Here is a 27,145-nt window from a genome sequence, read left to right as displayed (position 1 = left end):
CCTTTTGTTTTCCGTTGTTGAGTCGTAATGCGCTGTGGTCAATTGTTGGCTCAATACCCGGTTGAGACCCTTTTTCTCAATTTCAAAAATAAATCGTTTTATGCTTAGAGTGCTGTGCCATTCTCCACATTTGTGCAAAACAGAATTTGTTTTTTCATAAAGCAGCAGGGTTCAACCCAGGTCATGTGAAAACAGTAAAACCAGGACCTATCTGAAGCTGTATAGGTTCTAGACTGCAAAGCAAAAGAAAAAAGGGAAAATTTGGAGCATCTTAGCATGTTTCAACTTCAGCAATTCCGAGACTGCATTCCAAGTGCACCTTCTTAGGCCTCATCGTTTCTCTAGAGTATGAGTGTATCTCAACCCCAAGTGTAAGCCTGCTTCAAGTCAGAATGGCAATTAAAGCAGCAACAGATGTTATCTCTCGCCAATATAGACAGGGTGTCCCCTTTTGAGCTGAGCGTGTTGCCAAGTCCTCCGAGAAGTAAATCGGAGGCACCATAGTACATATTTGATGCTCCTCTATTGCATAAAATGTCAACTTTCATATATACTTATGCTGCATGCGTGTCGCGCATCGTTATGATTCATGCATAGAATATGCTTGCTTTCAATTTGCATAGAATATGCTTGCTTTCAATGTTGCATAGAATATGCTCTTGTTTCATACATGGAAAATGCCCCCATACTTGCATAGAAGATGCATTTTATCGCACTTTCTTGTGCATTTTATCTCACTCGCACTGTCTTGTGCACTTATACTTTGTATCTCACTTGCACTGTCTTGTGCATCTTGTGGTTGTATTTTGCTCGCACTATCTTGTGCATTGTATATCAATCGCACTGTCTAGCGTATCGCACTATTTTGTGTATTTCAAGTCAATCGCGCTGTTTAGCGTATCGCACTATTTTGTACATTTCAAAACAATCGCGCTGTTTAGCGTATCGCACTGTTTAGTGCATTTCAAATCAATCGCACTGTTTAGCATATCGCACTATTTAGTGCATTTCAAATCAATCGTGTTGTTTAGCGTATCGCGCTGTTTTGTGCATTTCAAATCAATCGCGCTGTTTAGCATATCGCACTGTTTTGTGTAGGTTCAGGTTCGCGCTATTTTGCGTATCACACTGTCTTGTGCACTTTCGCATTTGTAATCACTCGCGCTGTTTAGCGTATGACATTATTTTGTGCAATTTACTCTTGAGCATCGCACTGTTTTGTGCATTATATTGTATCATTCGCGCTATCTTGCACATCCCACTTGCCCTTGTTAGTGCATTACATTTCATTCGCACTATTTTGCGCATCGCACTATTTTGTGCACTTTACTTGCATTGTGCATGCATTTTATCGCGCTATCTTGCGTACCTTACATGCACTTGTTAGCGCATTGCATCGCGCTATCTTGCGCACCTTATCTGCATCGCACTGTTTTGTACATTCGCCCTACTCGCACTGTTTTGTGCACCTTTAGCTCGCACTGTCTTGTGCACTCACCTGGTCTAGGAGACTTTAAATCCTGCATCTTTATTCGCACTGTCTTGTGCACCCTCTGGTCTAGAAGACCTTAAATCCTCTAAAGGTGCAAATCCTTTGGTGTTTGTCGTGCCCAAACGACTTCTAGTGGTCTGGTATAGCCACCTGCCTGTGTTAGCGGTGAGTTCCTAGGAGACCAACTGAGACGGTGGAAACTAGAGTTCGAATGGCTCGTGCCTAGAACGCAAAGGTTCGGGATTTCCGAGACTAAAGTCTGGTTTAAATACCCAGAGGTATATCCTCGGCTTGAAATCTGTAAGGCAGCCCCATAGATTGAGATAGCATGTGTATGCACCTCAATTCCGGATACTGAACCAACCTAGTCTGTCATCCTGTTGGAGAATAGGGAAAGCTGCGACCACAGTCAGGGAGAAAAGTAGTACCTGTGGTTCAACCGAAAAGAAGAGGAAGATTCCCACATCAGCATGAGGTAAGACATTGCTGAGGTAGGTCATTGCCAATTGCCCCTGTAAGGTACCTTCACTTCCTATTTATTGGATCACAGTATGTTTATTGCATTGCATATAGCATTCATCGCATGCATCCTTTCCATGTTAAGCCTGGTCTGGCATGTACCCATACTTTTCACGTCAAAGCATGGTTATGTGATTATGTGTACGTGCCTATTCCACTGAGGGAATTGTGGTTTGAGGGTGACGGTACCATTTCTGTGCTAGACGTGGTTTGTTTAGAGAGAAAGAGAGATAAGGTTTGGTTAGAGAGAAAGAGAGATAAGGTTTGGAGAAGAGAAAAGATGGTGGAGTCAAAGGTGGAAGGGTTGAGGATGAGAGATCGAGCAAGAGATAGAGCTTGCAAAGAAATGAAGGCGGATGTGGGTTGGTTGAGAATTTACTTGAATTTGGCACGAAGTTGTTGCTCCATTTATGGAGTAGGTATGCTATGAAGTTCTTTGAAGCAATTTGAGACTAGTTCGATTGCTCGCTGAGTACTCGTCTGTCAACAACTAGTTTGATTGCTCGCTGAGTACTCGTCTGTCGCGGTGGAACGTCACTGGTTCGAGCTTCCCGGACCTTGTATCCTTTCTGCCCCTTTCTTGGACCTTGGCTAGGTCCTCTCTTAGTGACCTTCTTGGTGCACTGCCGGCCATGGCATGGAACTGACGGCCATTGCCTTGTTCCTGCCAGCCATTGGTGATGCCCTGCCGGCCATCAGTGAGCCACTGTCGGCCATTGATGATGGCCGGCACCCCCCCTGTCTCAGTTGATTTTCTTCCAGATCTTTTGAGCCAGCTGGTTTTTTGTTTGCTTCCCTCCATACACGTGTATGGAGGGATGAAGCCCTTGTAAAGCTTCTTGAAGAAGCTTTGGCTTTGCATTCCTCTATACAAGCAAGAGACCTCCCTCTTTGCCAGGGGTTCTGCAACTTTGGAAGAAAAAAACTCCCTTTCTCTCTATATTGTTTGTGTTTAATGCTTTGAAGTTGGATTTCCTTGCACTTTTACACTACAACACATAGATATACACCACCACCATTGAACCAAGCTTCTTGGGAGGTGTTCTTGAGGTCTGAAAGCAAGCTTCCACCCCCTGAAATTGCTGGTTTCAAAGAGGGTCTTCAAGGGTGAGCATTTTCCCTATTTTTACACTTTCTTACACCTTGCTTTAGCCCTCTTTGCATATTGATTTAGGCTTTGCTTATAACTGAAAAAAGTCTTGTATTTAAGTTCTTTTTAAGTTTGGTTGAGGTCACTTTGCTGGTAAGGGTGTGTAACCCCCTTCCTTGCTTTGTTTGGCTTTGTTTTAAGCCATATCTTGGAGCCCTTGAGCTAGTCTTGGTTTGGCCTTCCTACTATTGAAATCCAGTGGATTTTCAGTGGTAAAGGTGTGGTTTTGAGGTCCTAAATCAGAGGGGGTAGTCCCCTCTCTTTGTGTTCCTCTTTGCTTGCATTTTTGGCCTTCCAAAGGACCATCCCTCTATGCATTTTTGAGGCTTGGTTCAGGCCTATTTTTGTGACTTCTAGGACCTGCCTTGGCCCTGTCCAAGGCTGGTTTGGTCATGTCTTGCTTGCATCTAGCATGTGTAGTGTAACTCCATCCATAGCTCATCAAAGTAGCATGTGTGCTTGGCTTTTGTTGAGTCTATTTCAGTCCATTTTTGGTGATGTTTTACCATGCCATGAATCTATTTTGGGTTGGTTTTGTCACTCCATGCTTGCATGATACACTTGTAGTGTAAATCCCCTAAACTAGCTTCATATGCTCCATGCCATGCCATGTCATTTTAGCTTGTTTGGTTTACATTTCAGCATATATTTGGTCATCATTTGACATGTCATGACCCTATCCATAGTTGGTTCGATCATCCTTTGCATGCTCCATATAAGTGTAGAACAAATCTTATTTACTAGCCTCTTGTGCATGATGTTTTGACTCATCATACTAGCATATTTTGGCTTTGCTCTAACATGATTTTATGCTTATTTTGGGCTGCTCTAGGACTATTTTGGGCTGCCATGGCCATATCACTCGTGCTTTGTATAGCTATAGTGTAAATGCTTAGGCTAGTCTTGGGTTTTGAGGCCCCTACCATTCCATACATGTGATGTTTGCATGCTTTGCCCTCATTCCATATGCTATTTCAATCCATGAAATGTTGTCATACACTTGCATTTGACATGCCTTGAATGCTTTATAGAGCTTGTGCTTTATGCCTCAAGAATGAGCTTTTGTGCATGCCATTAAACCTAAGCCTTTGGCTCATCATTTCAGTGCATTTTGGGTCCTATTATACCATGATGTAACTCTGTTTTATGTCACCCAAGTCATGCCATGTTTGGTTTCAATAAGCGTAGTGCATTGCCTCTTTAAAGTCTTGCATGCTCCATGTTTTTGGCTTTGTGTTCTAGCCTTTGTTGGCTAGCTTTGAGCTTAGTTTTGGTCTTGTTTGGACCTACCCTAGGACTGTTTTAGGTCCCTTCAGCCCCTTGGGGCTTGCCTTGTATGGCCGTGGCTTAAGTCCCTTTGCTTACCTTGAGCTTTGAGCATCATGACATGCTATGCTTGCATGGTTGATTTGGCATGACTTTACATGAAATTTCAGAGCTTACCTCATTGTCATACATCCGTGTTTGTTGCTCCTTAAGTGTACTTAAGAGTTGTCCTCTTTGCGCATTAATACTTGAGCCACTTGGCATACATGTTTGCCTTGCCATTTCATGCTTTTTATGCCATCAATTCATCACTTATGGCTACTGATTTGGACCTATTTCCATCTTTGGTGTAAGCCCATCTTACTATGTTGTCGTATGCTTGTTTCATCTTGTATGTTGTTGCATACTTGTCCACATTTGCGTGCCTTGCATGTTTGCATATCCATGTGACATTTTGCCATATTGTTCAAGGTTGTCACCTCACATCATGCCTATGTGCTTGTTGCATGTCATTAGCCTTGTTAGGTTATTCACATTGCATGTTTGCCATCCTTACGTGTTGCATTGTTTGGATTAAGTGTTAATCCGAACACGAGGAACGAGGGGTGTTTCATACTCTGAGTGATGGAACGTGTCTCAATTCTCGGTCGCCGAAGCTTTTGATGATTCATGATAGAGTTCTAGGCTTTACTTGCTTTATTTGTGCATTCATTTTCATATTGATTTGCACAAGTTGGATCTTTGGCCATCATGCATCGGGATGCGTGATTGATAGTTGTGGATCCAACTAGGCCCCTCCCTTGATGTTTTGAGGTGATTTGGGGTGGCATAGTGCGTATATATCCTTGGGAGACCCTCTCATTCCTCTATTTTGTGCTTTGTTGCAGTTTGGTGTCACAGCACACCAGTGGCCGGCAGTGCACCACCGATGGCTGGCAGTGTCACATCTTTGGCCGACAGTGCCCTATTGTTGGCCGGCAGCTCTCCTTTCATGGCCGGCAGGCCACTGGTGAACTCTCCAGCAGTGTTTTGGTAAGTCTCAGCAACAAACACTGGAAGACACCCTGCAAACAGAGCCTCTAAAGAGCAACCGGAAGGCGTTTCGAGGCAAGGAACCGAAGCGAGCATGCATACCCTCCTCTTCTTCAAACAGAGCTGGAACAGCATCGTTTACTGCTTTCCCTATTTGTTTGTTGTCATACATTTGATAGTTAATTAACTTTTTAATTAATTAAGTTGTGTAATAATTAGTTGTAGCTAGTTATTCATTTGGTTTTGTAATAATTAATTAGCTCGTGAGTTAGTTAATTAGGTGGCTTGTATTATTTATTCAGACCCTCTGAGAGATGGCCAATTGTATATAAGTGAGCGTGCGTGTATGCATGTCTTCCGACCTCCATTTCTTTCTCCCTTTTACTTACCTGCTTTTGTTGGATAGTTTTAGGTCATTTTTCAATTAGCATACTTATGCTTCGCATGCGTGCATCCATTTCATTTGTCTTGCATGCACCGGGCTCGACGCATCATACTAATTGCATTGTATTTCAATTCCGAGTTGAATACTTGTTAGTTGTAGCATTTCACATACCATCCTTAGAATAGCCGAGCCTACTATAGTTGCATTTTGCATGTGTTGCATTAAGCATTTCTGTATATCTAGGATCATGCATGTGATTACTAACTAGTTTCTGTTTTGGATCGGAGTACTCGGTAAGTGTTTATGCTTTAGTATCCTTGCATGTGTGTGATTGATTGCCATGATAGCATGCTTACTATGAGGCTAACTGCTTATGTGATATACCTGCCTGAATGCTTGTGGGTGAATGTTGAATTATCTGAGTTAGAATAATGCATTGACTGTGAATTTTAAGCCCACTTGAGAGTGGCAAATCATCTTGTTTTCTAAGTCCACCCGAGGGTGGCAAATCCACGTCTTAGCCTACTTACGAGTAGCACCATCAAACCATTTTCAAATAAACAAACATGAGATGTTTTGTTCCAATTCAGGCAATCCGGTCTATATTTGTATGTTGTGCGCATCACATAGTAAATCTAGGCTAATAACCGGAATAAGAACGCATAATGTTTTCAAAACTAGATATCATGGTTAGTAGACGCCGATCTTTGATCAGGCGAGCGGGGGTGCTCACGAAGTGACCTTCCCCAATCGTACCCAAGTTCCCGAACCGAGGCAACTTTGGTGATGACGGACACGTGGCCTTAGGCAACGAGTCAGGGTTTCCTAAATTTCCCAAAATAAAATATTTAGGTGGCGACTGTATCTGGCAAAGCAATCCATGTTTGGCACTTCTTTCAAAAAATCTATTTTCAAAAACGATTTTTCGAATTTGGACTCTTTGATGATTTCATCGGTCTTGCATTGCACTCTGCGAGATTAGATACAGGACCATGACATTGAGTCCTGAACTGTAGTGAGCCCAAATGAACAAAACGGGGGGATTCCCCCCCGGGACGTTCGGGGACGTCTACAGTGCTGTGCTGTGAAATTATATATATATATATATATATGAAATGTGTTTTTCTTTTTCTATGTAATACTTATCAACAATAGACATAAAGGTATAATAGTTCAACAAATAATATAAATTAGAAAAAAAAAAGGACCTCATGGAATAAAAGTATAAATACATGAAACTAATTAGGTTGTAATCTTCCTTGTGGACTTATTGAGTTAGAACACCTTTAAATGAGATTTATCAATAAAAAATCCTTTTAAAAAATTAAGAATGCAAAGTGCAATTTATGCAAATCTATATTGCGCAAAGTGAATATTTTATTTCTCACACAAAGCTCACTCATAAATATTATATAAAATATTTAATAATACATTTAAAATCTCTAATCATATCAAATTAAATCTATGTAATAGGTGTTGACAATTCATATCAAATTGTATCTTTGAATGTAACACGTGTTGACAATTGGGATGCATTGGTGGTGACATTGATTCAAAATGTAAGAGATAAATTGACAAAATAACAAATCTGATTTAAATTAATTGATACAGAAAGGCTATATAAAGTATTTGTATGATATTTTCTCTCTCATATAAAGAAAAAAGCCCAAAATTAATAAAGTAAAAAGGATAATTTAGAAGGAAAGTAGAAGGGGTCTCATTGTCAAATTATTATATGTGATTACAAATTTATTTATTTATTATTATTAAAGTCTACACATACACGTGACATGATACATGTATACTAGAGACAGGAAAGACAAAGCTCAAAACACAAGTACTGAAAACAAACAGAGAAACTGAATTCACTCTCAAAACTAAACTTGAAAGAGCAAACCAAGACATCACAAGACTTTGTTTCTTTTATATGTGATGGTTGGTGATCATGATGTTGGGTGTTTCGATCGATATCGGCCGATATATACCAACATGTATCTTGATACGTTATTTAAAACCAGACTCAATTAGTAATCTTCCGGAGCCAAGGGCTGGCGGTGATGGCTGTGGTGTGGGGCGATCTTGGACGGTATTATGGCGTATTCATAAATGACAAGCACACATTTATGAAAATTAAAGGTTAACATAATTTTTATAAATTTTTAAAAACAATGAGGACCTAATTGTAGAGTTATAAATATTCGATTAACTTGATTTTTTATATGGATAATATTTTTAACGAATCTTACAATATGAGCGATTCAGATCATCGAAAGAGATTTAGAACAACCCTCCACAAAAGGGCATAGCAGGCAATTGTGCCTTGAAAGCACAACAGCACCCCCAAATTAGAAAAAATCATTCAACATCTATCTATTTAGTTAATAGATATGAACTTGAGTAAATTGTGCAAATTGATAGGTCGATGAGGGTTGGCCAAACGATTTGAGCTATATTGTGTTGAGTAATTTTTTAACTATTTTTTATTAAATTCTTTTTTATTATTTTTGGTCTTATTTGAATTCAAAATTTGTTATTCTTTATTTTTTTATAATAAAAATAAAAACAACTTTCATCTTTCATAAACAGGTATAATTATTAGTTAATAAAATGTCTTTTTTTTTAATATATAAAGATTAAAACATAGGACCATTTTCTAAAATGGTAACCAAAAAAAAAAAAAAAGAATAAATTATCATGTTTTAAAATAAATAAAAAAGACACAATTTTCAATGCATTGTCATTCATTTTCTTTATTAAAAATTTATCACCTCATTTCTACCAAACAATGGACAATCGGGGATCAAATTAGATCGAATAATCTTTTATTCACCATCCATATAAATTTAGGCGAGTTGAAAAAAAATGCATTCGTATATGTTTACTTAGACCATTGAAACTGTCCATTTTATGAAAGATCATGTTGGAAAATCTTCACTGTATTCAAAGGATAAATTAAGAAATGAGAGATTATGTTTGATTACTAAAATCGGAACAAAATATAAACAAAACAAATTCTTACTTTTGTTACAAAAACAAAACAGATTCTGGGAGAAAATAAATAAATAAATAAATAAACAACCTACTTAAAGTATTACTTTATCGAAAATTCAAGTTCTCGGAAATTCAATCAAGTCCAATGTTCAATACTGTTTCCTTAAAACAGATTTGTCCTCTCTACGGTGCTTTCAAAATGTGGACGTCTATCTCTTAAGATAAAATGATTGAGGACAATTAGTAGCAGTACTACAAACTAAATGTCCAGCGAATACACTTTGTGTTTATAATCTTTCTTACAGGAAATTTATGCAACAAAATATAGGAAGCAAAAGCAGAAGGAAGAACAAAAATTCAATCAAAAACCAAATGGAGGATTTGTCTATTTGTAGGAGATTTGGTGGCTATTTAGGACAGACTTGAACAGGTAAAGAACCTATTTGGAACAGATTTGAACAGGTAAAGAAACTGTTCAGGTTGGACTTGAACAGGTAAAGAACCTATTTGGGTTGGAGGTAAAGATGCATTGGACTAAAATGCCAACGTTCAAAAACGTTGGGGTCATTTCGGAATTTATTTTGAATTTCAAACTAAAATTCAAATTCTAAATAGTAAGAATTTAATTTTAGAAAAATAAAATTCAAATGTTTTTTACTCAAAAAAGAAAAGCATTGGACTACACAAGCCCAGCCTTACACATCGCATCCGCACCCAAGCCCGCACTCAAGCCCAGACCGATTTAGGCGATGCGCGTGTGGTAGTTTTTGGAGTCCAATGGGTCAAGGCCCACTTTTCCCATAACCTCCTTCTCCACAAAACTTGGGTATTCCTTGGGGCCTTCCTCAAGATGCAAACTCAAGATTTATAAACTCACACCAAGTTTGCCCACTCAAGTAATGTTTGCCCACTCAAGTAATGTAGGACAAATCTTTTCTCCATCCTTTATAGAAATTTCATCAAAACATCATTTCCATAGAGCTCATTTTGGTATTAATTTCTTATTTACCTGATAATAGTTTTGAACAATCAAATATACGACGTGAATCGTTACGCGGTAAAGAATGCATTGTCACATAATCCCGCCAATTTTGACACATGGGTGTCACTTAAAAAATAGACCAAAACTTTAGAAAAACTGTTTTTTCTCAAAACCATTTCTTATACAGATTAGGCCAAGTTTGGGAAGACTAAATAAGTGCATTTTTTTATTTTTTTTGTATTATGTGTAGAAAAAGTAGAGAGGAGATGCTGATTGATGTAACCCAAAAAAGATAAAAAGATGAAATAAGTGTACTTTTTTAAGTTAGCCAAACTTAACCTTAGTTTGGGTTATTTGATTTTGACAGCTCGCATGAATGTTTGTCCAGCCCTTACAATCATAAATAGGCCATCTTATTACCATATCTTATTATTGGGCAAGAGGTAAGACTGCAAAAGAATTGAGTAGTAAATTGTTTGAATATGACTTGAAAATTTAAGTGCTCATTTAGTTACTGTCTTTGGCTAAAAAATTATAAAAGGACAAAAAAAAATCAAAAAATCACAAATGGACAAAAGGATAAAAAAAAATTTGCCATTCAAAAGTCAAAAAGTCAAAAAATCCAAACAAGAAAACCAAACAACCAAAAAAGTATCAAGCTAAAATAGTTAAAAAAGTCAAAAAATCAACTAAAAAAATATTACCAAACGACCCCTAAGTTTAAATTCAGTTCAAACTTAATTACATAATAAATTAATTTTTAACAAATCAAATATAAATCAAACTTAAATAACTTATTCATTTAACGATCATACTTAGAGGGCTCTACCCCCCTTCCAAAACCCCGTCCAACTCATCTAACAGTTTTGATATTTTTGAAAGGATTGATGGCAGTTGGTCCTAAAAATTTATATGAAAGAAAAATATGAACAAGTGTTTTATAGTCATTATTTAAAAATAATTACAAAAAATGTAAAAAACTATAAAATAAGTGAAAAATATTTCAAAATTAATAAAAATATATATATTGAACTCTTTTTTTTTTTTTTTTTGTCTTTTTCCTTATGTCACTTGTTTACCTGACTCAATAAAAAATATGTACTTCCCACTCTATAACAAAAACTAATATTATTTGTATGTCAATCTTTAATTTTAAATAAATTACATTTTTATGAGAGTGAAAAAATGCATACATCCTAACAACTTTCATATAATTATACCAACTTCTCTTTTAATAAGACTAAAAAAATAAAACTAAAATTAATACAAATAATATAAAAATAAATAAATAAATATATAATAATATTAATTTTTAATTTATATAATTAACAAATTATTAGAAAAAATAAAATTAAATTGTGAATTAAAATTTTTAAAAAATTCCATATATTTTTATGAAAATTTGTAACTACTTATATTTTTATTAAAAATTTCAAAAAAACTTTAATATACTAATTTTTTTTTTTTAACTATATTTCTCAGTAGTTTTAAAAAATTAAGAATGCAAAGTGCAATTTATACAAATCTATATTGTGCGAAGTGAATATTTTATTTCTCACATAAAGCCCACTTATATAAATATTATATAAAATATTTAATAATACATTTAAAATATTTAAAATTTCTAATATTACTCAAATTCATATCAAATTGTATCTATGTAATACGTGTTGACAATTTAATTTATATCAAATTGTATCTCTCTATGTAACACGTAATGTAACACGTGTTGACAATTAGGATGTATTGGTGGTGACATTGATTTAAAATGTAAGATAAATTGACAAAACAACTAATCTAAGATTTAAATTAATTGACACAAAAGGGCTAAAGAAAAAAAGGCAAAAATTAATAAAGTAAAAAGGATAAAATTGAGAAGGAAAGTAGAAGGGGTCTCATTGTCAAATTATTATATTGCGATTACAAATTTATTTATTTATTATTATTAAAGTCTACACATACATGACATGATACATGTAAACTAGAGAAAGGAAACAAGACGAAAGCTCAAAACACAAGTACTGAAAACAAACACAGAAACTGAATTCACTCTCAAAACAAAACTTGAAAGAGCAAACCAAGACATCACAAGACTTTGTTTCTTTTATATATGATGGTTGGTGATCATGATGTTGGGTGCTTCGATATTGGCAGATATTTATGCGATGCTGTTATTTAAAACCAAGATGACTCAATTAGTAATCTTCCGGAGCCAGGGGTTGGTGGTGGTGGTGGGTGTGGTGTGGGGTGATCTCGGACGGTATTATGGCGTATTCATAAATGACCCCAGCGATAGCAGCTCCAATGAAAGGACCGAGCCAATAGATCCAGTGATCGCGCCACCTCCAACCAACCAACGCGGGCCCAAAGGCCCGCGCTGGGTTCATCGAAGCTCCGTCAAAAGGACCACCCACCAAAATATTAGCTCCGACGATGAAGGCGATGGCCAGCGGTGCAATGGTCCCCAAGCTCCCCCTCTTGGGATCGATACCAGTTGCGTAAACCGTGTACATTAGCCCGAACGTCATTACGATCTCCAATAAAAGCGCGTTCAAAACTCCGACTCCAGCGCTCACGTGAAACCCTACGGGTCTCATGCCGCCGGTGGCTAGCCTGAGGAGGAGAGAGGCTACGACGGCACCGGCGAGCTGGGCGACCCAGTAGAAGACGGCGCGGAGGAGGGAGATCCTTCCTCCAACCAGGGCCCCGAAGGTGACGGCGGGGTTGACGTGGCCACCAGAGACGTTCGTGCTGGAGGCTATGGCAGCGAAAAGACCCAAGCCGTGAGCGAGTGCGATCACTACCAGCCCACCCGCTGCGGGCAATATGGGTGCTGGCTGGTCTTCCCCGTACATCTTATCTGCAAAATATTCCAAAATACAGCCATGCATGCTGACTTGACTTGACTTGGTGAGGTGAGGTGAGGTGAGGTTACATAATACTAATCAAGAATTGAGTACAATTGTACAAATAGAAAAAAAATAATATGTAAAAGAATTAAACAAATTAATAGAATGATGTAATAATAAAATTTTATTTTATTAAAATTATAAACACATGGTAATGGTAATGGTAATGGTAATGGTGTGTAAATAATAGGGGGGTATTGTATTTGTATTACCGAGAGCAAGGATGGCGCCTTCGCCGGCAAATACAAAGATGAAGGTGGAGAGGAACTCGGACAAGGCAGCCCGCATGGAATCAGGGTGGGTGCCCTCTGCTGCGCTCCCAAATTCATATCTACGCTGCGGCATGCCTTTCTTTTTCTCTCTCTCTCTCTACTATATATATATATATACCTTATCTGCTGTCTGTCTCTCTCACAGCTTAACTCAATCAATCTCTTTAATTTGCTACCTTCGCCACCACCTGCTGCTGATGCCTGATAAATCTTTTTCTTTTATTTTTCTTGTGTGTGTGTGTGTGTGTGTGAGAGAGAGAGAGAGAGAGAGATGATTTGATCAGAGGAGATGGAAAAGATGAGGGAGAAGGGAGGGGTGTTAGTGGTGCTTAAATTAGACAAAGTAGATTTGGATTTGTCATAGTATAGTGGACACTTGGGAGAACAGTTGCAGTAATTGTGACACGTACTCATATGCGTTGGCTACTGCCTATTTGATTTCTTTCAACACCTCTTCTCTTCTCTTCTCTTCTCTTCTCGTTTCTCCCCCGCCTCCTCCAAGCCCCTTTTTTGTCTCCTTATCAATGTTAAGCCTCTTGAAAGAAAAAAAATATATATATCATAAAATATTTTATGAATTTTTTCTACTTTTAAATTATATATATATAATAAATCATTACACACTAATTAAAGAATAAAAAAATTTTATAAAACATTTGACAATGTATATATATATATATATATATATTTTTTATATTTCCAAACCTTACCTATATTATCTTTGAAACAATATATATGTATAAAGAAAAAAAATTATACAAAATTATTACGGATGTGCTCTGGAAACACAAAAAAAATAGTTAAGATAAAATATTTATATTTGTAATTATGAAAATGTTCACATCATGTAAACATATATGTGGCATTGTGTATTTTATGTTTGAGACTTTGTGTTGTTCATAAATTTTTTTCAAATTACTTTATAAAATGGTGGGGGAAATTTTACAATACGCACCTTCAAAAAAATGTGTCTGGTATATGATAATGGATACATTCAAAATAATGGATAGATATTTATCCTATTGATCTTTATTGTTGATTATTACAACTAATTTATATACAAGAACAATGATACATTTATTTAAAATTTTACTAATAATTTTATTAAAAATAGACATATTCAAATATCATTGGAGTTTAAATGTCATTATTTTTTACAACTAATCACATTTGACCTCTTATATTTTTAATAAGATTATTAATATGTATAGAATTATTCCTATATATAATCATATTTTTTACCTCATTTTCTTACTCCAAAACACAAGTGATCATTGGCTCTTCTATACATTTATGAATGTAGATCCCATTACTTTGTGTCTAATAATAAGAAAAGAAAATAAAAAAAAAATATAGGATTATATATATTATGAGTAATGCTACGTATCATAAAATAAATATCATGAATTTTTTTATGAAACTTATCTAAAGGTGATTGCATAACATACAATAAAGCATTACAACTAATCCAAGAATAGAGAATCTTCATAAAAACTTTTTATAATATTTTTTTCATGATGCCTAATATTATATATTGATATACTATTACTCATCAAAATAAAATAAACTAAGGAAGGGTAATAAATAGAAAAAATTGTCACCATATTTGGATATATATATATATATATATATATATATAAAATGAGATAGGCCTACCAAATGTGTTTGGTAACAAATTTCTGGGGGATTTTATTTGGGCCCAAAAAATCATTAAGTATTCCTAATCTCTCAATACATTTTATTAAATTATTTAGGATTATAATTTACTTTCAATACATCTTATAATTTTTCTAAATTACCATTCAAGATACACCTAAATAATAAACAAATCAAAAATTTTAAATTATACCACTTTGAAAAATCCTTTCAAAAATCCAATCCTTTCAGAGTCTTATTAATCATCAAATCATAAATGAGTTTTTTGTTCTAGAACAAGATAACTGTTTAATCATAAATGAGTTTTTTGGCTGCTGGTTTTACTTGGGTATGTTACAATAATGATTAATGGCCTACATCTTTTGTCACCACTGATGACGGAGGCAAAGGCAGCGATGGATGCAATTACATGGGCCAAGGATCAAAGTCTCATATGTGTTTACTTATGCACCGACTGCCAAGTTTTGATAAATCCTCTCAATCCCTCTCAATCGCAAAGTGGATCCGGATTGGCATATTGCTCCTTTTATTAATCATCTTTTGTGGATTACTATTTATTTCTAAGACCTCCAGATCTAGCTCACAATTTGGCAAAATCTGTAAATAGTGTTTTTAATTAATAATATTATGGTTTTAGTGGTTCTCAAAAACAATATATATATATATATTATCATGGATACAACTACCAAAAGAATAAAAGTAAAATATCTATATAATGATGTTGATGATAATGATAAATTTTGGTGGAGTGGATTAAAGTTTTGGAGTGAGTAAGAAGATTAAGAGAAAACAATTGAAATTTGGAGAAAGAGATGAAAGGAGTTGAATATGAATAATACGTTAAGTGGTTTGGGTGTATCATGAGAAAAGAAATAATATTTTATTTTAGGATTTAATATGTGTTATCCTTATTAATAAATTTACAGTACAATATAATAGAAACTAAAACTTCAAAATTTTAATTAAATGTACTGAGTTGTTATTTGGGTGTAAATAGAATCACTTCAAGATTCTTAATCACCTTTCGTAAAATAGCCCATAAAAAAATATCGGATTGCTATTCTAATTTTTTTATCAACAATGTTAGAGATACAAACAATCTTACTAACACACTCACAAATTTAAATAAGAACAACCATCACTTAGTATGGGACCCACATCAACTTGTGAGCGTGTTAGTAAGATTATTAATATGCCTAGTATTTTTCTGTTTTTTCTTTTTTGGTACATCAGAAACAAAGGATTGTTATTTTAACTTAAAAGTTAGATTTATTTTTCAAATAATGTGGTAATTAATTAAAATATTTAAGATAATTTCTTCTTTGATATCTTCTCTAATTATCAGTTAATCATCTCTTACGTATTACTGGGTCTAAAATGTGGACTTGCATATCATTTTTTAAGAAATTTTAGACATTATTTTGACTAAAAATTGACAAGGAATGTAGGTGATTATAAGCTAATATATATATATATATATATACATTATTTTTTTGACATCAACAAGAATAATTCCTATAAATAACAACGTTTATGAATATCATAAGGTAAAATGTCAGCACAACACCCAAGCAAGTGCCAAAATACTAAATCAAGAAAGAGTAATACTACAAACTCTAAAAGTTTTATCAAAGTTTTTATTAAATGTTTCACATGAGTGTGAGGCCTACATTGGTGTGGATCTCACACTCATGTGAGACCTTTAATAAAAACTTTCATAAAATTTTTAAAGTCTCTAGCATTTTTTAGAGAAATTCTATTTCCACACACTAGTTCCTTTCTTTTCACATCTTTTCTCAATATACATATTAAATAAATTTAAATTATCAACTTTCACTCAATACACATCCGTACCAAAAATACCCTTGCCATCTTCATCCTCCAAACCCTAACCCTAAGAAGCCACCACCGCTGTTGTCGCCGCCACCGGCGGCAGCACCTCTTCCTCTTCCTTCACTTCCAGTCATTACCCCCACCCCTCCCTTCACTCGCCAGCGCCACTTCCGTGACCTCCATATGTTTAACAATTTCATTTTTGTAGTAATTCAATATGTTTAACAATGTGATAGATCATGTTGAAACTGAAAATTTATACATGTTATTAAGCATTTTTAAAGACTAATTTACCATCTGGGTTGGTTGGTTGGGATGAAAGGTATTCAATTTGTCGCTATGTGACACACTATGTTATCATGTGTCATAGAGGATTAAAGATTCTTGAAAATCACTTAATCTGCCTAACAATGATACTTGTAAAATTGTGCATGCAAAGAGTACAAGTTGATAGAAAAGAATATGATTGCTTCGATGAAGAGATCAAGAGTTCGTCTAGTTATAAGCAGGAGTTTGACAATCATGATATGAGTTCATTTTTTCGACAGCAGAAGTATTTACACAACTTGACTGAGCGTGCTCTTTGGAAGAATGCATGAGAAGTCGTCATTGTTAATGACTGAAGAGCTCACTGGTACATCAAAACTTGAAGGCGGAGGGAGATCACAGTGGTGCGCCGACCATTTTCTCAGGCAAAAGGGGGTCGCAGTAGTATGAAAGAGGCGATGGGAAGAGTGGAGAAGAGGAGATGCAGCGGCCATGGATGATGATGGAAACTGATGATTTGAAAGAGTTAGAATTAGGGTTTTGAGAAAGGAATATTTTGGCAATTTAATTTTAAGACAAAAATGTAAATATATATATATATATATATTAAGTGTGTGAAAAGAGAGGAAATAGTGTGTGAAAATAAAATTACCCCATTTTTTATCAAGAAAGCTTGCCCATTTGACAAAATGCCAAATGCACTTTCACAATTTTCAAATTTACAAAATACTCCAATTTTATATTTTTAGGTAAAAAGTATTCATTTATTAAAAATTAAGTCAGAAGATTGGGAAAATATCCTCCACTCATTGAATTTACAAAAATGTTCCTATATATATATTTTTTTCACAATTACAAAACTACCACCTAAATTTTCCAAATCTAAAAAATTATCCCAATTTATATTTTATGCTTGAAAACGTTAAATATAGATTTAAGTAGAAAGCAACCCCGTCTTCAAAAGTCGAGGTATGATAGATTCAAAGCCCTCATCACATACTCCAACTCTCTCTTGCAAGAATCCCACTCCAAAGCTTCTGAATTCGTCATTAAACTAAAATGTTTGAATGTGTATAAATATATAGAGAGAAAAGTGAGATGAAACTACATAGGTTAAGCAAAGGATGCCTTCGAGCCACACAAAATTGTGACTCTTCACGGACTAAAGCCGCATAGATCGCTAAAACATTCATTTCACAGCTTGAGCGATGAACTCCAGAATGTATTAGACCACCACTCGAGTGATGACACCAACAGTGAAACAAACTCAAGCAAACACGCACACTCACTGAGGACTCTCCCTTTCAAACTCATCGACATCCCTGAGATTTTTAAAAGGGAAAATTACACTAACAACCCCTAATGGTCATTTGTAAAGGCTAGTGATGAATAGAAACCGTTAAACTGCTCAATAGAATGAGAATTTCCATCATTGGGCCCCTTCCAACTGACACGTGCACAAAGTAAATAACATAATTACATAAATAGAATTACCTGAATCATCACACTACTCCTCTCTTGTGCTACTAATCTAGATTGGCCGTTGTAACAATTAGATATAAAAAATGCTTTTCTTCATGGGAACTTCGAAGATGTGTATATGGATATCCCACAGGGTTCTCATCTCAATTAACTGAAGAGAAGGTATGCAGATTGAAGAAAACACTTTATAGATTGAATCAGTTTCCTAGAATTTGGTTTGATAGATTTCTCAAGGTTGTGTTGAGGTTTGTTTTGGATACAAACAAATGGATATCCCACTAGGTTCGTTGTTGATTTAGGGAATAAGGAAAGGTACCTGAGACTTTTATGGAGACTGTTATATCTCACATCCATGACAAAATATTGTATGCATGGTGGGGTGCAGAGTGAAACTGTCCCTTGATAAAACACAATCAACTTCAAGCTACTGTAAGTTTATAGGAGGGAATCTAGTTATTTGAAAAAGCAACAAACAGACAATTGTGGCTAGCTAAGTGCAGAAGCACAGTATAGACAATTGTGGCTAGCTAAGTGCAGAAGCACAGTATAGGGCTACGACTCGTGGAATTTGTGTTTCAATGGCTCCAGGTTTTGTTAAGAGATTTGGAATATACGGTGATGGACCTATGAAATCACGTTGTGACAATAAAGCTGCTATCAACATCGCTTATAATCCAGTTCAACGTGACAGAACCAAGGATATGAAAGCATAGAATACTACTAGTGAGTTGCATAACAGAAACTGACATTGAAAACTCAATAAAGATAGTTGTCTGAGCTAAGATCAGTGAGGAGCAATTGACTTTCCATGTCAGCAAAACAGACTCATCAATGAAATAATTAACAGGCAATTAATGTGCAAGATGTATGGGAAAGGAAAGTCCTGAAATTTCAATCAGTAAAGGATGTTTTCGAAACAAAATCAGAGCTTTTTCTCTCAAACAGGTGATGCTAAAGCCACACTATATCCATAGATGAGATCTCGAGCAATCCTGGTAGCAGATGCAAGATCTGTGAGGTCATTGACGTGGTTCTCAGGCTTTCCTTCTATCGTGCCGTAAACATCTAAAAACTGCAAGGAGATAATCACATAACAGCTCCCACAATGCAGGCTGAAAGAACAGAAAATAGTTCTCTTCAAGCTGGATAGACTATTTTAAGTTTGTGCCAAAAAAAAAAATGCCACATATCAAAATTATCGATAAACAAACAAACATATGCAGTTTTGTACCAGCAAGTAATATCCATGTAAATCTGCATCAATCGTCTTCATCCTCAGAACTCTCATATGCTGCTAGTAAGCTTTTGACAGGGTTCTCCACTTGAGTGGCATCTTCTGCTTTGGTCGGTTCTGACAGCGGACTCACTTTTTTCTCCTCCTGGTTTGCCTCGCGTTCAAGTAGACTTGCTAAAGCACGTTCCGTTGAATTTGGGGTGGCCTGATTCACATCAGACTGGCTTGAAACTCTCTGCCGCTTAGGTTTGATTTCCACCACCTTTTTCAGCAAATCTTGCTGTCTAAAATTCAGAAAAATCCAATTAAACCCAGAGAGTCTCTTGTTAGGTATATGGTTTGGAAAATGCCTCATGTATCTTGTATTTCTTTTGTTTATATAATTTCTTGCTTACAAAAAAGAAAAAGGGTATGGAGAGAGAGAGAGAGAGAGAGAGAATTATACCTTATTCCACTCTTTGGCTTGGACTCGACACGAAGGGCCAAGGGAACTGACGCAGGTGAAGAATCAGCTAAACTTGCAGCTTTGTGTCAATTTGTTAAGAAAAAAAAAAAAAGAAAAAAAAAAAGGAGGGAAAGAGTCAAAATTGCACTATCGTAAGAAGTTACATACCCCATATGATGTGAAGGGCAAGACCTACACTCAACAAGAAGCTATTTTCCCAACATATCTTACTAACTTGGTGGACACAGACCACTGATAATTGGCAAATACGAATTTCACAGCTTCAATGCATGGTTAAAACAAAGTAATACATGAGACTTCATTGGCAGAAAGTTAAAACTGAAACATATAAGTAATCATAGAGATCTCATAGAACTACTGTGCTTGAACAAGATGAAGATCAAAACTCGATTGCTGACCGCTTGTATATTTTCCGGCCTCCATTCACATCATATCAATCTCCAAAATTTACATCATTGCACCCTTCCAACCAAAGATACACACGCATGCACATAACATGTGAGAAAGAGAAAGAAAAGAAGGGGAGAAGCAGATGACTTCAATTGAATGTGTAAAAAGCTCAGGAAAACAAAAACAACGATATGGCCTATAACTTTAAATAAATAAAATCTAGTAGCAAAAATCCAAATGGGCGGCAATAATTTATAATTGCACTTCACAATTATATGCTTCAATATTCATGAAAGGATATTTTAAATGCAGCAAATGCACGTTTCTCAGTGCGTCGTAGAAGGCGTTCAGCATCTTCCTCAGCTTCCATCTGCTCCTTGAGATAGAGCAGATCATCACTGTCCAATGCTGCATGTTTAAACTCAACCAAAGGATAAGAACCAGTAGATTAGATTTATCAATACATATTTATATAATGAAATATATAAATACCGCCACGTCCATGAAGGTAGCCTCCACGTTCTCCAGCAACCTCTTGCATCTGTGTGCATCAACCATCCGGTAGGAGAAGCCATGATCCCTGTCGGGGCATGTTATCAGAAAACTCCACCATTTTCACATCAAAATACACGGAAAATAAGTAAATACACAACCTTATTTCATGCAGCCCATTGACACCTCCATCCCTTGATCTAGAAGAGTAGTGAGGGATAGATGAAATTGCTGCTAGTGATTATAAGAAAAACATGCATACTTAATTATTTGCCAACCTTTCTGAATTCCTTTCTAAAAACTCCAATCATAAGATGAGGAAACCCCCAAGGATGAACAACCCAAGAAACTACCACCCCTCCAAAATCTCTCCCTCTTGCAAATACAATGCCACAATCAGTTCCCCAACAAAGCATGAGTAAAAATCTCTGTGCCTTCTAATACTCACACAGCACCCTCTCTCAATAGCGAACAAATTGTCCCAATCAATCAAGAGTTACTGAAGTACCTCTCTCATACCACTCCAAAGAAAATCTATTTGTAATTTCTCAAGCCTTCTAGCTACTGATGCACGGATGGTTAAAAAGATGGCCCCGTTTGGTAGAGCTGTGAAAAGTGATTATAGATTATAACTTAACAGATTATGACTTATAACTGTGAATATAAGCTGTTAACCTGTTTGGTGCAGCTGTGGGATTATAGTAATGTTTGGTTAATAAGCTGTAAAATAACTTTTTTACTGTATAATTGTCCTTTCTGCCCTTATATGATTAAAAATGATTATTTTGTCATTTTTTTTAGTTTTAATTTTAAAAAATATATTTCATTAATAAAAGTTAATATAATTAGTATTAATTAGTATCAATTAATATAAAAATTGATACATTTGCTAAAAATGTAATAGAAGTATTATTGTCACAATTATTTTCCATTATAAATTAATTAGTATCAATTAATTGCTTAATTAGTATCAATTAATATTAAAATTATTAATTAGTATCAATTAATGGCTTAATTAGTCTCAATTAATACTAAAATTATTAATTAGTATAAATTAATATTAATATTTAATTTTTATTAGTATCAATTAATATTAATAATCAACAATTATTATTAATTAGTATCAATTAATAATTAATTCATTACAAAAGTATACAATATTAATTTATTAATAATTAATACCAATTAATATTGATTTTTTTTTCTTTTTCTTCAAAAATATACAATTTTTTATTTTTTAATTAATATAAAATATACAACATGAATTATTAATAATTAATACCAATTAATATTTATTTTTCAATTAATATTGATTTTTTTCTTTTTCTTCAGAAATATACAATTTTTTATTTTTTTAATTAATATTAATATTAATTAATATTAATATTTGGGTATTGACGAGGGCATTTAAGTAATTTTAGCCTCCCCACAACAATTGTGCGCTTAAGTCAAAAATTTAAGCACCCCCTGACCAGCTTTTGAGATAAGCTGAGAAATAGCTTGATTTAAGCTATAAGCTGGTTAACTTAAGCTGCACCAAACACAATATTTTAGTTTAAATTAAGCTAAAAGCTAAAAACTAAAATAAACAGCTTATAAGCTCTATCAAACAGGCCTATAAGTACATAAGCAAGCTATAAAGAGTACTTTTGATCAAAGTAAGAAGCTCTCCCGTTGAAAGAGGTTGCATTTTCCACTCCGTCAACCTTTTTCGAATTCTCTCCACCATTGAATCCCAAACCATCTATCCTTCGAGATGAACCCAAAAGCAAGCCTAAGTAGGGGGGGGGGGAGCTCAATTTTTGCATTGAGCATTTCTAATTTCTTATACATTTTGTACATAGTTGTGCCTCTAGGACCTCCACTTATCAAAAGATTCCACCAAAACTTGAACTCATCTATGGGCAAGCAAGAGCTCGTTTGGGACGCGGCTATTTTAGTTGACTTTTTAGCTTTTCACGTAAAGACGTGTAAAAAAGTAGAGAGAGTGATGTGATTGGGTGTTTTGGCTTCTTGGCTATTTTAGCCAAAAAAGCCAACATCCCAAACATCCAAAACACTCAAAGTGGTACAGAGCATGACACAATAATATAGGCTATTTAACAGGTGCAGTTCTCAAAATGGCAAGTTCATAAAAGCGTAAGAATCTCTAACAAAAAATGGGAAAAAGAATCATTTATACCTGCAGCGTTTCTTGCACATTGGAGCAAGTAAAAATTGCTTTCCACAAGCTTAGATCGTTTAGCTAACAAAAGCTATTGAATACATGAAAGCCTCTCACGCTTTAGGTTATTCTACTCCCTGATCCTTCAAATGGAAAACGTACAGATGCACACCCATACAAGGCCATTAGTTCTAACATACAAATTCCTATATTCTTCCCAAACGTTGACTCTCTTCCAAGAATCATTTCATTCATAAGCTGCAAAAAGCATCTATTCCGAGATCTTTCCAAAAATTTGAATCTAACAAAGACAATGTGGCATCCCATGTATTCACAAGATCCCTCAACCATGTTTGTATCCAACAAATCTCACCAACCACTCTAAGCAATTGAAGCTCCTCCGTGTTCTCGATAGACTTGACAAACCACCCAACTCATTAGTTTCTCATCAACCCCTTCCAACTTCAGTTTCCTATAGGCACAATAACCTAAGATTATCTAAGGAGAGCTTGCGTACTTGAAACTTTACACTAAATTCTGACACGCCAATGTTGACTCCACAAAACTTCTTTTGGATCATTAAAAATTTCATAAAAGAAGTGATACTCACTTCATAATACTAAGACTCTATACAGATCTCTCTCTCATGAGCTTCCTTCACATTGCAAACATCTTAGACCCACCGTATGAAGAGGACCAAAAAAATCAAAATGTTCATAAATTTGGGTCAAGAACTTTTCATTTAAGGATTGTCAGGTGCTTTGGCAGGATGTTACATTAAGCTAATAAGTAATGACATAGCTATTGGACAGTTTCACCAAATAACTTGAAAACAAAGAAGAATTTTAGAAGGGGAAAAGTGTGAAATCTTAAAAATCTTTGGCATTTAAAGATGCTGCTTGAATTCCAAGGGAAATATTTCTAAAAGAGCACATGGAGATCAATGTTACACCATTAGTATTGCTTGATTGATGAAACCTGGGCACAATCATGAAGCAGATCTGATTAATGTAAGGGTAAAGAGGAACAAATGCATTTATTTAATGAAACCTGCTTAAGTGCTTATTGAATGCATGTAGTTAATCCACGATGCTATCAGAAAAGTATAGCAGCTAGAGTGCCTTTGCCCTTATTTTTCTGCACTAATAGTATATGCAATGAGGGTTGTTATTTTATTAGTTTGCGATTTTCCTTTGTATGCACATTGTTAGATTACTAAAAATATTATATCCTGCATTCAATAAGGCTATGTTTGAATCAAGGATTTGAGGGGGATTTGTGAAAGGAAAGGAAAAGGGAAAGGAAAAGGAAAAGTGAAGAAAAAATTAGCTTCTATTTCATTCACTTTTCCCTTCTTTTTTCTTTTTCCCTCCACAAATTCCTCCTCAAATCCTTAATCCAAACACAATCTAAGATAATTGAGATAAGGAAAAAAATTGAAGAGGCTCATTTCCCCATTCTTATTCATCTCTTATAGTGAAGCCTACGTAGAACTGAAGTACGTGGATGAGTATATACGTTGTTTTGGAATTTTGCGTAATTTTGCACAATTGTGACATGTTCTTCACATTGCATTTAATTTAGAACTGTAAGACATAAGATTGGTATTAATATATGTGCATGTTTCAATACATTTTTAGCTGATTGTGTGAGAAATTCTATATAGTTTGCCTAAACTTGGGTTATGCAACGTGGACATCATTTATACACAAATTAGTTCAGTTCTTATTTTTCGTGGATAGAATATCACAATTACAAAGAACCACAAGGCAGATTTGTCAAGCTCAAGATGTGGAGAGGGAAACAAGAAAAACACATTTGGAGGTTCCTTAAATTCCATTAAGCCTGATATATTGAGAGATAATTAAGATATTAAGGCCTTGCAATCAGATTCAACCACCAAATGTCGAAGGTCTCAGGACTTGGCAAGTCTGATCCCTTTGCTACATGCAAGTGCATCAGCAAAGATTGGGAGGAGGCTTACACAGTGAGGGCTTTTCCGTTAACTAGAGCGGCTTGAGAATTTCAAGCTGCAATATCCATATCAGCAAGAAATGATCGTTTTTCAAATGTTGCATCACAGTTGATCTTAAAAGAATCCTTGGGAAGAGGAAACTATAGAGAGGGTTTAAGAGAGTTTGAAATGGACAATGAAGCGTAGACTATGGACTTGTGCTGCTGGAAACGCCAATACCCTAACGAATTACGTATTGGTACGAACATTCCGAAACATGATATACTTTTGTTCCAAAACGGGTAAATTTAGCGATCCCAAAAGGATTTGTTCAAAATATTTTCTTAAATATTACCTTAGGAAGAAAAAAATTAAATATAATGAACTAAAATCTAAGGTGAGTTAAGTTTTGACAAGACAAAAAATAAAAAAATGGTCAAAATGCTTGTAGAAATGTTTTGCTACATGACCAAAACAAAATTAACATTTTATTGGATGCATAATAGTCAAAAGAAGATTACTGTAGAAATACCTTAAATTCTTTAAGTGTAATATAAACAAATCTAACCCTATCATATTCACATTTTAGAGTGTGTGGTGGACCGGGTTCCCATTTCCATTCCAGTTTCACATACCGAAATGATCCATGTTCCAGGTAACATAGCTGTGGACAGACAAAGGGCACATTGGAATTCTTCTGTGCAGCACACATGTGCTTTAACTAGTTATTATTATTACTACTATAAATGAATGAAAATTGATTGAATCATTGAGCTGTTTCATTCAGAAAAATAAAAATTAAGATTTAATACCAATATTTGTCAATCATTCTGTGAACTCTTTTTGTAAATTCTTTATCTAAATAGTTATGAACAACAATTATCAATTTCAAATACCTGAAGAAGTACACCAACGCATTAGAGAGAGAGAGAAAGAGAGAGAGTGAAATGACTGACCTTGGCAACCATGCGTTGGAAAGTGATGTCTTCATCATCTATCCTATCCTTCCCCTTCCCCAGTTTCCTATCTGTAAACGTAAAACACACACACAAAAAATACCCACTCATATAACAAAATTATAGATAAATCCTTAATAATAACAACAAACGTAGTTAATTTTTATTTATTTATTTATTTATTTTTGTGAATTTATATGTGTATGCAAGTATAACCACATACCTTTAGGATCAGTGAGATTGGTGTATTCTCGAACTTCTCTTCCAGCCATGTTATTTATTTGCTGTCGTTGTCGTTTGTTGTTTGTTGAGGCACTCACAAATGTCTCATCCAAATTGTTACTTGTCAAAAGACACCCCAAAAACCAGGAAAAAAAAAAAAAAAAAACCACCCAAATTGGGGGAAGAAGATCAATTCGATGGTTCCATTGTCATATATTTATATATATATATATATAACCTAACTAACCTGTATTCCTCCGGATGTAAAACCTAACTGCTTTTCTTGATGAGACAGAGAGAAAGAGAGAGAGAGAGAGAGAGTGAGACGAAGAAAGAAAGAAAGAAAGAAAGAGTCCGAGGCAAAAGAACAGGGCAGGGGTTTCGATGGTCTTGTATGAATATGTAATATTACAATACACATTCGTTTCGTAGAGCTTTTCTTGCTGAATATAGCAATTTTAAAAATTAATTATAATTTATATGCAAAATTTTGGAAATTATTTAATAAAATAGTATATTTAATTTGTTTTTTTAATTAAAATCATAAATATGTGATTATATGTTGATTTGGTGACACACCACCTGATATACAATATATATTCGTGTGGCAAGAATATAAATAATTGAATGTATGAATTTATTACAAAAATAATATGGAAGAAGAAGTGAGAGGAAATATTTGAATGTGAATTTTAAAATTATTTTTAAAAACACATGGGATTGATAAATAATTTTTAAAAAGACTCACATTTGGTATATTTAAAAAAAAAAATCTTTAAATATATTATTTTAAGTAAAAAGCAAAACACCAAGAAATAGGCTCCTATTAAGATGCTCATACATATATATATATATATATATATAAAATATTGAGAAAATTGGTTTAAGATTCCTACTAAACTTTTGGTAAGAGGGGAGGTTTACAATAATATTTTTTTAATGCCTAAGGTCCCTCAACCTTATGTTAAGTTGTAAAATACCTAATTTATTTTTCTTTATAACCTATGTTTGTTTGGATTTTGACAAATATA

General features: G+C 34.8%; 2 protein-coding genes across 2 annotated transcripts; both read right to left on the bottom strand.

Moving 5' to 3' along the window:
• Positions 1-11,688: 11,688 nt before the first annotated feature.
• Positions 11,689-13,334, bottom strand: LOC114280766 (aquaporin TIP3-1). The gene is made up of 2 exons (XM_028223148.2): positions 12,939-13,334; positions 11,689-12,677 (listed from the first exon to the last, which is right to left on the bottom strand). The coding sequence occupies exons 1-2, from the start codon at positions 13,069-13,071 to the stop codon at positions 12,013-12,015; spliced, it is 798 nt and encodes a 265-aa protein (XP_028078949.1). The 5' UTR covers positions 13,072-13,334; the 3' UTR covers positions 11,689-12,012.
• A 5,630-nt stretch (positions 13,335-18,964) lies between these two features.
• On the bottom strand, positions 18,965-26,537 carry LOC145789360 (uncharacterized). Its single transcript, XM_082909445.1, has 7 exons — positions 26,362-26,537; positions 26,116-26,234; positions 25,893-25,963; positions 20,819-20,867; positions 19,916-20,734; positions 19,468-19,754; positions 18,965-19,348 (listed from the first exon to the last, which is right to left on the bottom strand). Exons 2-5 carry the CDS (start codon positions 26,162-26,164, stop codon positions 20,607-20,609), a joined length of 297 nt encoding a protein of 98 aa, XP_082765571.1. The 5' UTR covers positions 26,165-26,234; positions 26,362-26,537; the 3' UTR covers positions 18,965-19,348; positions 19,468-19,754; positions 19,916-20,606.
• Between the last annotated feature and the right edge of the window lie 608 nt (positions 26,538-27,145).

This window comes from Camellia sinensis, chromosome 15 (genome assembly GCF_055761805.1).
Source record: "Camellia sinensis isolate YWXY chromosome 15, ASM5576180v1, whole genome shotgun sequence".
Taxonomy (NCBI): Eukaryota; Viridiplantae; Streptophyta; class Magnoliopsida; order Ericales; family Theaceae; genus Camellia; species Camellia sinensis.
Note: the sequence above shows the minus strand (reverse complement) of the source record. Positions and strands in the feature narration are given on the sequence as shown.

Bases quoted from the DNA above. Each gene is read 5' to 3' on its own strand.
- LOC145789360 (XM_082909445.1), bottom strand. From the start codon at position 26,164: ATGGCTGGAAGAGAAGTTCGAGAATACACCAATCTCACTGATCCTAAA. The intron at 25,964-26,115 runs GTATGTGGTTAT...TTACGTTTACAG, and splicing joins CAATCTCACTGATCCTAAAG to ATAGGAAACTGGGGAAGGGG. The intron at 20,735-20,818 runs GTATTTATATAT...TTAAACATGCAG, and splicing joins CTACCTTCATGGACGTGGCG to CATTGGACAGTGATGATCTG.
- LOC114280766 (XM_028223148.2), bottom strand. From the start codon at position 13,071: ATGCCGCAGCGTAGATATGAATTTGGGAGCGCAGCAGAGGGCACCCAC. The intron at 12,678-12,938 runs GTAATACAAATA...AATATTTTGCAG, and splicing joins AGGCGCCATCCTTGCTCTCG to ATAAGATGTACGGGGAAGAC.